This window comes from Penaeus monodon, chromosome 6, assembly GCF_015228065.2.
Source record: "Penaeus monodon isolate SGIC_2016 chromosome 6, NSTDA_Pmon_1, whole genome shotgun sequence".
NCBI classification, from domain to species: domain Eukaryota; kingdom Metazoa; phylum Arthropoda; class Malacostraca; order Decapoda; family Penaeidae; genus Penaeus; species Penaeus monodon.
Genome location: NC_051391.1, coordinates 46,825,202 through 46,840,201, shown reverse-complemented (window position 1 = coordinate 46,840,201; position 15,000 = coordinate 46,825,202). Strand labels below are relative to the sequence as shown.

The 15,000-nt window shown below is 42.7% G+C and overlaps 1 protein-coding gene across 32 annotated transcripts in view; it reads right to left on the bottom strand.

Moving 5' to 3' along the window:
* LOC119574596 (insulin receptor substrate 1-B-like) overlaps nt 1-15,000 on the bottom strand; it is a 127,713-nt gene that overhangs the window by 10,159 nt on the left and 102,554 nt on the right. For 10 of the 32 annotated variants that reach the window (XM_037921911.1, XM_037921914.1, XM_037921920.1 and 7 more), the window contains 9 exons: nt 9,323-9,435; nt 7,469-7,671; nt 4,675-4,814; nt 4,160-4,302; nt 3,654-3,760; nt 3,312-3,489; nt 962-1,056; nt 402-533; nt 1-259 (listed from right to left, as the gene is read on the bottom strand). The exon at nt 1-259 is cut by the window's left edge and continues 13 nt beyond it. In XM_037921911.1, the coding sequence (XP_037777839.1) occupies nt 1-259; nt 402-533; nt 962-1,056; nt 3,312-3,489; nt 3,654-3,760; nt 4,160-4,302; nt 4,675-4,814; nt 7,469-7,671; nt 9,323-9,435 (1,370 nt within the window). Of the gene's footprint in view, nt 260-401; nt 534-961; nt 1,057-3,254; nt 3,490-3,653; nt 3,761-4,159; nt 4,303-4,674; nt 4,827-7,468; nt 7,672-9,322; nt 9,436-15,000 lie in introns of all 32 variants that reach the window. The other 22 variants (XM_037921898.1, XM_037921906.1, XM_037921901.1 and 19 more) reach the window with 6 other exon arrangements.

Below are 15,000 nucleotides of genomic sequence, written 5' to 3'. Positions count from 1 at the left end.
TGTGATTGCCAGGCCGGGAGGGATGATCCAGGGGAATTGAGCGGCGCCATGGACAAGTACCCAGAGTTTTCGGGACCTGAACTTCCTGAAGGCTGATTGGGGGTACGGTCCATGCACAGATATGCTGACCTTTCTGACACTGAGCCAAATAGGCCTTCTTGTGTACGCTCTAGGGGGCTTAACATCTCCAAGTACTGATCTTGAGGAGATGAGAGGCATGGACCTTCCGTGCTGCTACCACTTACAGGAGAGATGAGACCTAACGGGAGAGAAAGAAAAGAAAAAAAGGTCAGTATCTCTTACAGTGTTATGAAAAAAGAAGAAAAGAAGAAAAATCTGATAAGCATATTATCTCAAGAGTAGAAATTATATTTTGATCAAAACAGAAGAGAACACCAGACCTTTGCTTAAGGAATGAACATAACTCCGCGTGCTGCCAATGGGGAGGGAGAAGGGTGGCTGTGGATGGTCCCGATGCTGGCTCATGTTGCTCTCCAAGCCAGCCTCCATTGGCATATAATCCTCCTCACCATCTAAAATTCAAAGGAGACCATCCTAATCAACACTGCAGACTTTTAACACTACAGCAAACACAGACATGAAGCCAAATAACAATTAACAAAATATAAGTCAACATTGGCAAAGCTAAGCTCCAAAGATGCATGTACAGATCAAAATTCTTTCTTTCTGATTTACTCTAATTGATTACGTTTTCATTTTCAGATAAGTTGATAATGAGCTAAAACCAAAAATTTTAATTGAGTTTTTTTAATGCCTAAGATATAAAATGAACTTTCACCTGAAAAGAATACACAAATATATCCAATACAAGTTTCTTCCTAAAGTAATTTTCTACCTTCCTAAGCACCTAAAGGATCAACATTACATGGCAAACTTAAAAACACATGAGACAAAAACTAAATACAGTTGATCAACAACAACAAAAAACATTCACACATACTGGAGTTATCTACAGCAGTTTCCGGAGTGTGAGAATGCAGGCCATCAAAGTCCTCTACAGATGCAGTTGACTCCATGGACTCACTTGAGCTGGGACTGAAAATCATTTTTCAAGAAATCAGCATCTTTATCTATGTGATAAGAGTAATGGATGTTTACAGTAGCTGCAGTTTATATTCAGTAGGTTACCTTTCTTGGAAAATACTGTACCATTAAATAACAAAATATAGAGGAATATCTACAATTAAAGAAGCATTAATTATACCCAACTTACAGAATCCTTAATCTCAAAGCCAAAACCTTACTGCTAGATGAAGGAATTTGAGAAATTTGTTAAAACACCAACTTGTGCTTTTAAAAAATGTGAGAGTAACCCTTTCATTAACATTTTTAGCACTGACTGTACTTTCTCTCTACAATGGAGTTTGTTAACCCAATCTAAGTATACAGCACTTTACCCAAAATATCCATACCAATGGAGGAACAGAGAAATATATCTACATACATTATATCACAAAAAAACATCTAAATTCATATGGATTCTCTTTTTTCTGCAACATTCTATGATCATTCTCTGGAGAATGTGTGACAGAGCATAACATTTTTTAAATTCTTAAATAAATATGTATATGAACACTGACTATAACCAAGCAAAAGGACAAACTCCAATGTAGATAAAATAGATACTTTTAAAAAAAAAAATAAAATACAGAAAACACACTTTTTTCTTAAGAGATAAATTAATCTACCTAACAAAATACAGGAACAGTTTGGCAGCCCAACAACCAGAATCCACATATATTCACAGTAAAATCAACATATTCCTATAAAACATGCAACTATCACCAGCAATCAACACTTATTTTCTGAAAATTATACTCCTATTATGTGTAAGTATTATCTTCATAAAAAGTGACATGCTTAAGCTAAAACAGTAATGTGTTACAAGTAATTATTAGAGTGAATTCCTTGAAAAGAGTTCACTGTGGCAAACTTAGAAAAGGTAAGAAAGAGAACAGATAATTCTACATTGCATGATATGTATTCAACATTTTGACATTTTGTCTGCATTGGAATTATATTAAATGTGATATATCTCATACAGTCAAATCATCAAACATTCTTTCATACATTTTCTATGAATGTCTTTCCAAAACTTTCTTTTAAAAATAAACTTATACATAAATATAATAGTCTTCCGTTAAAATAAAAGTATATGCAAGTGATCTCATACCCAACATAACTTCACGCAGTTACACATACTAGATAATAATCCCAAAAATTATATGCTGTTGTGAAAGGGATACCTTTTACATCAACATGGTGCAAAACTTTTCCTAACAGAATATTTACAAGTAAATTTCAATTAGGAAACATGTTCATATCATCTACAGTCAGCTCTATCCTACACACTGGCATCTACACACCATGGTGTTCACTTAGTTTGAAGACCCATGAGGCAAGCAGGATTGAACTGACGGTGGATTATATGCATGAAGATCTTCGAGTAAAATTTTTATTAGGAATCATGTTAGATTTGGTAACAAGCAGTTAGTGTGTGAATGTGCAGTTAATGGGAATGTGAAGACAAAAGACCAACACCAACAGGTCAGTGTTAGCTAACATCTGGAAATCCTAACCCATTTTGCATTACTCATACATCAATAATGACAATCATAACTGGTAAACTTTCAGAAAATCTAGGACTCAGATCTCTAGCTAACACTTCTTGTCCTTCTCTATGGTCAAGCAAACACAATGACAAGGCATTAGAAGCAGGTCACACACACAGCCAGAAGTGCCCTGAGAGCGACCCAACCTTCAAAAAATGAACATTGCTTCTCAGAAACCTACGTTGCAGCCTTCCAGTTATGTTATTTCTTCCAACACCACAATAATCATTAGCAAAGGTTTTTTATGTTAGGGGGAGCATCATAACTTTTTATGAAAATATATAGGATATGTGAGCAATTAGGCACAGAAATTTAAGTGACTATATACCAAAATTAGAGGACCTCTTTAACATTTATTACCAGAAAATGGTTAGTACATTGGTAAAACTGACACAGATAATTTTCTAATAACAATATGAGATGCCTAGCAATTAAATTATATTGTAATATAAATTTATAATGAGTGAATTTCTCCTTACAATTATTACTGGTAATACTTTGTTCTTACCAGAAAGATAAAACAATTGTTTATTTAATTCCACTGGTTGAAACTCAAAAGTGAGAAGTATTCAATAAATATATTTTACTTGGGTGGGTCACCTGCAGGCCACATACAAATACCTGAACAAAGCAGAAGCACAAGGCGGAGAGCATGACGAGGAGAGAGATGAGGAGTACATTGATTTAGGCCGAGTGATGGGGTGAAGACACAGAGATCCCGGGTGTGGGCCGTCCATTTGATGACTGCAGTTTGGTGGAAGCTTGTTAGGCCCAGTCTGCATAGATCCTTCACTACTTGTGCGACTCCGGGAGGGCATGCTGCCACATCGTCCACGCGTCAGGCACTGCCCACTACCTGCAATGCATGGAAAATTAGAAAATGTGTGATGGAAATCTCCAACTTAATGAAACAAAAACTTGTCAGTATTGAAATTAAGTCATATTGGACAGGGTCAAATATAGCAATATTGAATTATATCATTGAGAACAGGAATCCAGATGCTAAAACAGTATACATACAAAATATGTCTTCCTTACTGTCAAATGAACGTTGATTTGACATTGACTGGGTTCGTTCCCGGGACACTGGGTCTTCACTCATGTTGTTACAAGGAGCATGCATTGCTCTAAAAATTGGGAAAAAGATGCTTTTAAGAGGTTTTTTTTTTTCTTTCTTTCTTTACAAAATAAAATTATTTATCAATATATTAAGTAACAGTGTATCCAAAAAGTATATTCAAAATTTCATGAACAACAAATATCTACAAATTTAACAACCCCTACTGTATCCAAGGTGACTTTCCTTGCCTTTCCCTCACATTTTTCAAGGGTCCAGTTATATCAATATTACATACATGCAACACCACATTAGACAGAGAAATTGAGTGCTCCTGGACGAGGTTAAGCATCCAACATAATACAAAACAAGGGTGGTATTCACCAATAACTTATGATAGGCTTCCCATGGCCCCACTCCCCCCCCAAGTCTGAAATCTGCAGCAAATCACAAACTCAGCCCTTCTTACCTGCGAATAATACCATGCATATTTTCAGCAATGACAGCATCTTCCGTTAGCATCCATATATCTCCTGCGCCAGTGACCGCTGACCTCCCCAGTCCCAGGAAGAAGAAAGAGCCTGTGTGGCCACAACGCCGGATGCTGTTTAACTGCAGTGTGAAAAGGAGATTGGTTTTAAAATCATTTAATGGGGATATACAGTGATATTTCATTTAGAAAAAATATACATATTCTACAAAAATTACAAAAACAAATATATATGTATATCCTAAACATTCAAGCAAAGGTTAAATCTGGTGAGGTTACAAGGTTGACTAATTAACTGCTAGGTGGCTTAGCACTTGTGAGGTTATCTGTATGTACAGACATTTCACAAAACAATATTAGTGAACAAATTATCCCTGCAATACCATGTTCAATAAAACTTTTAAAAATAAATAAATATATCTTTTTTTAATAAATACACTAAAAATATTTAAAAATCCAAAATTCAATTTACACCTTTTGCAGAGTGTACTTACCGGGAACTCAATTTTCTTCTGACTTTCTCCTACCCGCACGAGAGCAATTGACTTGTAAGTCAGACAGATGTGATACTCCCCCGTGATCCCTTTACTGCTGCCAAGGCTTCTGGGCAAGATCTCCACCATCCACACGTGCTCTGTTTGGAAGCATATAGGGGAAAATATTATGAATACATAAAACTACACAAACTGTATAACAAGCGTGGCATAAATAAAGAAATATATAAAATACATACATACATATATGCATGTCTGTATAATCTATATACATATATATGTGTATATGTGTGTGTGTATGTATATATATATATATATATATATATATATATATATATATATATATATATATATATATAATATATATATATATATATATATATATATTATATAAATATATATATATTATAAATATATAATATATATAAATTATAAAATATATATAAATATATATATAAATATATATATATATATATAAATATATATAATTATAAAATATAACAATATATATAAATATATTAAATATATATAAATATATATAAACATAATATAAACTATATAAACATATATAAACATATAATATATAAATATATATATATTATATATATATAAATATATATATATATATATAAATATATATAATATATATAATGTTTGATATTATAATATAGTATAATTATGTAATTTGATATATGTATGTATGTAAATATGTATGTTGTAATAGTAGTGTAATGTATATTAATATGTATTAATATTATAATAGTTAAATGTATGTAAATGTATTAATTATTTAATATATTAGTTGTAGTAATATTCTGTATTATGTGTGTGCATTGGTATGTGGTGTGCGTGTGCGTGTGCGTGTGCGTGTCGTGTGTGTGTCGTGTGCGTGTGGGTGTGTGTGTGGGTGTACGTGGTGCGTGTAGTTGTGTGGTGTGTGTATTGTTGCGTGTATGGTGGTGTGTACATGTGTTGTGTTATGATGTGTGTGTGTAATGTGCGTGTACATGTGCATGTTATGTGTGTGTGTATGTGTGTGAGTATGTGTGTGTGTAGTGTGTGTTGTGTGTGGAATGATGTGTGTGTGTTGTGTGTGTGGTGTGTGTGTGTGTGTGTGTGTGTGTGTGTGTGTGTGTGTGTGTGTGTGTGTGTGTATGTGTGTACATGTGTATACATGTGTTGATGTGTATACATGTGTATACATGTGTATACATGTGTATACATGTGTATACATGTGTCTGTATGTGTGTGTCTGTATGTGTGTGTCTGTATGTGTGTGTCTGTATGTGTGTGTCTGTATGTGTGTGTCTGTATGTGTGTGTCTGTATGTGTGTGTCTGTATGTGTGTGTCTGTATGTGTGTGTCTGTATGTGTGTGTGTGTGTGTGTATTGTGTTGTATGTGTATGTATGTATGTTGTTCTGTATGTGTGTGTGTTGGAGTGTTTCTCTGTGCTCCGTTTGTGTATTAATGGATCTATTTTTAGTTATATAACTATAGGTAATAATAATATTATTATAAGGATGTATGTTGTGACTCACTCTTGAATATAATGGATTGAGAGTTTCTGTAGTCCCGTGTGAGGTGTGGGGTGATGGGGTTGGTGTTGATTAGAGTATAAATAAAATAAAAAATGAAAGGATAAATAATGATATATATAGAGGGAATGAAGAAGATGTATCGAAATAGAAATAAGAGATAAAGGCAGGTATATCGTCATGGATCACTCGAGAGATAGAAGGAGAGTAAGAGAGATAGAAGAAGAGAAAAGAGCAGAAAATAAGAGAAAGTGAGGGGAAAGAGGAAAGAGATGAGAGAAGCAGGACACGAAGAGAATAGAGGAAGGGAAGATAGAACAGAGGAGGGGAGGAGAGAGAGGAAGAAGGAAAGAGGGAAAGAGGAGAAAGAGAGAGGGGAGAGGAGAGAGAGGGAGAGGAGAGAGGGAGAGGAGGGAGAGAGAGAGAGGGAGGAGAGAGAGAAGAGAGAGAGAAGAGAGAGGAGGGAGGAGAGAGAGAGAGAAGAGAGGGAGAAGAGAAAGAGAGAAGAAGAGAGGGGGGGAAAGAAGAGGGGAGGGGAAAGAGAGAGGGGAAGAGAGGGAAGGGAAGAGAGGGGGAAGAGAGGGAAGGAGAAAAGAAGGGAGGGGAGGCGAGTGGAGAAAAGAGGGGAAGGAACAGAGGAATAGTGAGAGCGAGTGAGAGCGTTTGTGCATGTAGCAAGAATTGGAATAAAAGTAATAATAGTAAGAATTATAACGAGTAATAACTGTAGGAACTAATGAGAATATGTAATAAATGGGAATAAATACGTGATTAGGAATAAAGAAGAAAAAAATAAGAATAAGAAAAATAAGGAAAATAAAAAATAAGAACAACGAAAAGTAATAAAAAGACAAGAAATGCAGATAATAAAATAACGCAAACAAAACTGTACAAACTAGAACTAGAACAATAACAAAACCAAACAATACAAAGGACTACTTGCCTCTTTAACCCCTTATCCCTACCCCGCCCACCCCTCCCCTCCCTACCCCTTCCCCCCTACCCCACCCCCTTCCCTTACCCCTTACCCCTCCTCACCCCTACCCCCTTACCCTCTTCCCTCACCCTCTCTCCACCCCTTCCCTCAACCCCTTACCCCTCACCCCTCCCCTTCCCTCACCCCCCTCACCCCCCTTCCCTCACCCCTTTACCCCCCAACCTCAACCCCTCACCCCTCACCCCACCCCTTCCCTCACCCCCTCCCCACCCGGTCCCTCCCCCCCTCACCCCTTCCACCCACCACCCCGTGACACATACCATAGAGCTTCCTGGACTGGCCGTCGCTGCCCGCCACGGCCTGGTGCATGTGGTGGTGCAGGAATCCCAGCCAGTCGTTCAGTTCGGCCTCGGACTCGGCGGCCATGCTCACCGAGTCGTGGTTGGTGTAGAGGGCGATCACGTGGCTGTGCTTCGGGTCCTTCTTGCGGTTGATGCTAAAGCACGTGCGCAGGATGATGGGTCTGCAGGGTGGCGGTGCGCGGAGGGAGGATGCGTTAATTAACGTTCCGTGTTATGCAGAGATGCGTGAATTAGATACGTGTCCATTGTTATTAAGAGATACATTAATTAACGTTCCATGTTATTAAGGCTACAATAAATAACGTACCGCCCTGTTAGAGAATCTGTACATGATAACACTACGATTTCATTTAATGTCTAGGACCGCTCTTAAAAAGAAGCAAAGAAACAACAGAAAACTTGGCAAATTCACACATCACCTAGGCCTATGTAAATTCTTCAGAGAATAACATCAACCCGCCAGAACCGCAATGCATTACGAGTCTAATTTCAAGCAAAAATATAACTTCAAAGACAAATTTGATTCTAGCCGATAGATACTACACGAAATTTAAATGCTTCACTTACTGAGAGTAATGACCGATAAAAAAAATAATTGATAGGTGTGTATAAAGTAATAATAATATGTCAAAAAACACTAACTGCTACACACTCCCATGAACACATTAAATACAACAAACAAATAGGAATATCAAATCTCTAACCAATTGTCTGACTTTAAAAGAAAATTAATTATTAAATAAAAGAGAGTAAGCCCTTTTTCACGCTAAATTTGAAATCAATTGATAAATATGAATTCTATAAATCAAAAACACTAAATACAAAAACAAATCTCACTCATTCACAGACACAGACACAGACACAGACACAGACACAGACTCACACACACACACACACACACACAAACACACACACATACACACACACACACTCTCTCTCTCTCTCTCTCTCTCTCTCTCCCTTCTCTCAACTAACTCACCACTCCTCACTCAACCAAACTCATACATCCTCACTCACCCACTCACTCACTCACTCACTCACTCACTCACTCACTCACTCACCCACCCACCCACCCACCACTCACTCACTCACTCACCCACCCACCCACCCACCCACCCACCCACCACTCACTCACTCACTCACTCACTCACTCACTCACTCACCCACCCACCCACCCACCCACCCACCCACTCACTCACTCACTCACTCACCCACCCACCCACCCACCCACTCACTCACTCACTCACCCACCCACTCACTCACTCACCCACCCACTCACTCACTCACTCACTCACCCACCCACCCACCACCCACCCACCCACTCACCTCACTCACTCCACCCACCCACCCACCCACCCACCACCACCCACCCACTCACTCACCCACCCACTCACTCACTCACTCACCCACTCACTCCCTCACTCACTCACGTTCACCTCACCCGACCACTCACCACTCACTCAGCATCACTCACTCACGTCCATCCGACTCACCCACTCCAGTCACTCACTCACTCACTCACTCACCCCACCATCACTCACATCACTCATACCACACCACACCACCCACATCACTCACATACTACTACCACTCACTCCACATCATCATCAACTCCACTCAACCCACCCACTCACATCACTCACCTCACTCAACTCACTCACTCACTCACACTCACCCACCCACCCCACTCCACCACCCACCACCCACCCCCACCCCCACCCACCCACCACACCACCACTCACTATCACTCACCCACCCACCCACCCACTCACTCACACACACACTCACTCACACCCCGGCCGCCGCACTCACTTCTTGGGCTGGGCTCCCGCCTTGAATTTCTTCTCCGAATCATAGTACTCGAGGCGGGCGGGGCTGTCGGGCCCCGTCTCGCGCCGCAGCACAAAGTACTTCTTCTTCATCGTCTGCAGGAGGGAGAAGAGAGCAATTAGGAAAAAAATGGTCTACTGTCTCGGTTCAAGTTGCGATGAGGAATATGGTACAAGGGTGAGGTGCATATGACTTATATAATAGTAATTTTTTGGTCTGTGGAAAATCATGATGGCAATAATAGAAATAATGATGATGATGGTGATAATAAATAATAGAAATACTACTACTACTGCTAACAAAAATAAGAAGAAAAGAAAAGGAAAATCTACAAAACAGATAATAATCAGATATTCATTTCAAATCTTAAAAATAAGTCGTTCAGTTCAATTTCCAGAACACAAAACTTGAAAAAAAATGCATTTCCTTCCCCGGCTTCTGTCCAATACACACATACAATAATTTAAAAAAAAAACAGCATCTGCTCAATTAATTTCACTGACATATTGCCACCTTCAACATCCCTTCCTCCTTCTCCATCATATCATCATCATATCATATCATATCATAATCATATCATAAGACTGTCATCATATCATCACCACTACCTAACCTAACACTGTTACCCCATCCCCATCCCCATCCCCATCCACATTCTCATTCTCATTCTCATTCTCATTCTCATTCTCATTCTCATTCTCATTCTCATTCTCATTCTCATTCTCATTCTCATTCTCATTCTCATTCTCATTTTCATCCTCATCCTCATATTCATACTCATACTCATACTCATACTCATACTCATACTCATACTCATCCTCATCCTCATCCTCATCCCCATCTCCATCTCCATCTCCATCTCCATCTCCATCTCCATCTCCATCCCCATCCCCATCCCCATCCCCATCCCCATCCCCCATCCTCCTCAACCTCATCATATTCTTCTCTCATCTTGTTCTCATCCTGTGTGCCAATCCAGGAAAAAGGAGAAACAGGCCGCCTTCCTAAGCACTTGGCACTGAAAAACTGCCGATAACATTCTAACATGGACACATGAAGGCTCCATGCATACGGCACAAGGGACGATGGGAGAGGCCCTCTTATGTCTGTGCACGATGGGGGGAAGGGAAGAGAAGAAAAGAAGAGAAGAGAAGAGAAGAGAAGAGAAGAGAAGAGAAGAGAAGAGAAGAGAAGAGAAGGAAGGAGAGGAAGAGAAGGAAGAGAAGAGAAGGAAGAAGGAAGGAAGGAAGGAAGGAAAGGGAAGGGAAGGGAAGGGAAGGGAAGGAAGGGAAGGGAAGGGAAGGGAAGGGAGAGGGGAGGGAGGGAGAGAGAGGGGAGAGAGAGAGGAGAGAGAGAGAGAGAGAGAGAGAGAGAGAGAGAGAGAGAGAGAGAGAGAGAGAGGGGGGGGAGAGAGGAGGGAGGGAGGGAGGGAGGGAGGGGGGGGAGGGAGGGAGGAGGGAGGAAGGAGAGGGAGGGGGAGGGAGGAGGGAGGAGTAGGAGAGGAGAGAGGAGGAGAGAGGAGAGGAGAGAGGTAGGAGAGAGAGAGGAGAGAGAGAGAGAGAGGAGGAGAAGAGAGTAGGAGAGAGAGAGAGTAGGAGGAGAGGAGAGGAGAGAGAGTGGAGAGAAAGGAGAGGAGAGGTGAGAGAGAGGAGAGTAGGAGAGAGAGAGAGTAGGGAGAGAGAGAGATAGAGGAGAGAGGAGAGAGAGAGAGAGAGAGAGAGAGAGAGAGAGAGAGAGAGAGAGAGAGAGAGAGAGAGAGAGAGAGAGAGAAGAGCAAAGACAGGGACAAAGTCAAAAACATAAAGAGAAAAGGAGACAGAACTAACGGCAAAGAGAGACAGACAGACATTAAGGGTTGCATCCGCGCGCGTGCGTGAGCGTCGTGCGTGTCCTCGCGTTAAGCCAATAATAATAATTACGCCCCACAACAAACTCGAAACAACGTAATTCATATAATCACGCAATGCATACACCATCCGAGGGGCCCATTATACCACGCCGTACTACTGCTATTACAAAAGACCTTCGAGAAGGGACTCCAGACGCAGCACGTGTACTCCTACTACTACTCCTCCTCCTCCTCCTCCCCTCCTCCCTCCCCTCCCTCACCCCGCCCTCCGCGCATACAGTACAACACGCCAGCAGCTTTAAGTCGGCGGCGGCGGTGGTGGTGGTGGTGGTGGTGGCGGCGGCGGCAACGGCGGCGTCGACTTCAGCGAACAGAACAGGTACGCCACACAGAGGGGGAGGGCGAGAGCGGGTCCGGCCCATACACGATGTCCCGGCGAGAGAGAGGGAGGCCGAGGGGGAAGGGGAGGGGGGTTGGGGGCAGATGTTAGAACTTGTCCCGGGGATGCGTAGACGGAGAACGGCGGTGGCGGCATCGAGGGGAGAGAACGGGAGAAGAGGGAGGAGGGAGGAGAGAGGAAAGGGTGAGGAGAGAGGAAAGGGAGAGGGGAGAAGGGAGAGGAGAGAGGGAGTGAGGGAGAGCGAGAGAGAGAGAGAGAGAGAGAGAGAGAGAGAGAGAGAGAGAGAGAGGAGAGAGAGAGAGAGGGAGAGAGAGAGAGAGAGAGAGAGAGGGGGGGGGGGGGAGCGAAATTCAACCGACTTATCACGAGGGTGAGGAAGGCGGGAAAGTAGAAGGCCCGGGGAAGAGCGGAAAGACGTTATATAATATGTAAACAAAAGAATCAACGTTATGAAAAAAAAAAATCTAATCCTAATGGCTCTAATAACTATAATTTCCCCGATGGCGACGAATTTATTGCACAATTAACCCACAGCACAACCGTGCATAATACGACAGAGATTTGCAGACGATAATAAAGAGTCCAAGTTAAAGTTCTGCGCCCGATGCACACACGGCCCGCTGCATCGAACAATGCAGGGCGCAATCGGGGCACAACACCCCATCTGCACCGCTCGCGAACTGAAGCCGGCGTGAGCAGCTTGTACACAAATTTTTGGAAGATAAAAAATGATTTATTCAAATCTGTCTGCCTGGGGAATTGCAGATTCCGTCAAACGCCGCCAAAACTCTACTAAAACACCCCTCCCCATCCCACACACACTTTGCCTCCGACCCACCCACCCCACCATACAACCTCGCACCGAAAGAAGTGTACATCACTTTTTATGAATGAAAGATGGATTGTAAATCGTTCGGTGACACGTTACGAGCGTGGGTGTGTGAAGCGAACGGACGGCGCTGCCAGGTGCGCGACGACGCCTCCCGCGCCCCGCCAGAGCTGCCACGCCAGATCAATGGCTCTGACCCACAAACACGTCACAGGCCGCGCAGCCACAACAAACTGCGCCTCGTCCGCTCCGTACTGCGTTATGTCTGGGGCGAAAACGCGAGATGGCGGGCCCTTTCGTGGGGGACCTTTGCTCGGTGGGCTTCCTGGTTGCAAAAAACGCGAGCCGGAATTTTCGGTTGGAATGTACGACGTGGAGGCGCGGCACGGCAGTCCGTTCCACCTGAACCGTGCAGTATCTTCTTATCTCTGGCGGCGTTATCTGGGTTTTACGACCGCGAATGAAGATATATTAAGGCATTTCATTATTCCCACCGTGAGCGCACCCGTCGACGAAAACAGACCGATAAGCCTAAGCGGGCGAAAAGAATGCGACGCCAAAACCGCAATCAGCCGCCATTTTAACTGTACCATACATTAATGGCTACGTGGTGGTACAGGAGCATGCATAACCCTCGTACAAACGCAACCATACACATACACACGCAGGCACCACGCACGCATGCACGCAAGCACATACATGCATGCACGCACGCGCGCACACAATGCATTCATACAAGCATTCCTAAAACAAAATATCAATTCAAATAGCCAGAGTAAATCCTCAAAATTTACTCTCGGCAATAAATTCAGAGATACTACACTTCTCTAGCCAAAATTACGTCGCATATTTACACGAGACGGCAACAATAGATTGAGTTGCCAACAGCTACATTTTCCGTTAACACTTCCATATTCCCCTCCCTGCCCGGAGAGTCCCAACGACGATAAATAACATCCAAGACAAACAATAAAAAAAGACAAACAAAACAAATTACGGCGGGAAAATCAACGAACGGATTTTCCCCAAAAAAGGCGGGAAACCATACGAGCAATCCATTCGGGAAATCCGGGAACCAACTAGGAAGAAGAAGAAAGAGGAGGAGGAAGAGGAGTAGGAGGCAGCGAAGGAGAACTGCGTAATAGCCTAGCCGTCACTCACCATCCCCCCCCTATTCCTCCTGCCTCGCCCCCCCCCCCCCATCACAACCGCCGCCCTCTGGCTAGGCCTACCACGAGCCGCCGCCTACCTACGCAGCGCACTCGCCAACGCCTACGCATTCTCGAAATTTCCTCCCTTCTGCTACGTAACTGCATGGAAAGATCTCGAAAACTCAAAAAAGTTATATATATATATATATATCTGTGATTAAGGGAGAAGAATATTTCTTTCTTGTCCCTGGTTTTTTTTTTTTTCTCTCTTACCGCGAACAAATTTCTTTCCTGCGCACATACGCCACCAAAGGCTAGGCCTATCTGTTCAAGGGAGCTGAGGAGGGAGGGGCGGGGGAAAAAATGAAGAGGAAAAAGAAAAGGAAAAAAAGGGGGAAGAAAAAAGGGGAGAGAGAGAGAGAAAGAGGAGAGAGGAGGGGAAAAAGGGAGGAAGGAGAGGGTGGGGAGGGAAAAAGAAAAAGAGAAAGGGGGGGAGGGGAGAGAAAAAGAAAAAGAAAAAAGAGGGAAAAAGAAAGAGAAAGAGGAAGGAAAGGAAGGAGAAAGGGGAGGGAGAAAGAGAAAGAGGGGGAAGAAGCAGAAAAGAAGAGAAGAAGAAGGAAGAAAGAAAGAAGGAAAAAGGAGAGAAGGAGAAGAGAAGAGGAAGAAAAAAAAGAAGAGAAGAAAAAAAGAAGAAGACAGACAGAACAGACAACAAAGACAACAAAAGGGGGGGGAAGGGACGGAAGGAAGAAAAGGGAGAGGAGAGAAAAAAATTGAGGAGAGACGAAGAAGAAGACAAGGAGAGGGAGAAGAGGGAGGGGAGGAGAGATAGGGAAAGGGAGGGAGGGAAGGAAGGGAGGAGGGAGAGGGAAAAGAGAGAGAGAGAGAGAGAGGGGGAGAGGGAGAGAAGAAGAGAGAGGAGGAGAGGGGGGGAGGGGAGGAGGGGGGGGAAAGGGGGAAGAGGGAGAGAAGAGGAGGGAGAGAGAGAGAGACTGAGCGAAGGAAGGAGAAAGAGAGAGAGAGAGAGAGAGAGAGAGAGAGAGAGAATTAAAGAAAGAAAGAAAGAAAGAGGCAGACAGAAAATAATGAGAGAAAATAAAGAGAATACAAAAGAGAGAAAGGGAGAGCGAGATAGTCGTAAGCGAGAGGGCGAGTGGGGGAGGAAAGGACGGAGCTGGAAGTGAACGAACGTCAGTCAAAGCAGAGAAAAGAGAGAGCCCTTGGAGAGAAGGAGAACAAGAAGAAAGGGAATCAGACGAATAGCGAAAAATGGGGGGTTTAAAAGTGAGAGTAAACGAAAAACTTTAGAAAAACATAAAACAGATCAGAATTATTATGAGATGAGGAGGATGAAGCACGTATGTCCACACCAAAACAGTCACCCAGGGGCTTCCACGTACACAGGTGCCTCTCACCCGCGTGTCCAAATAA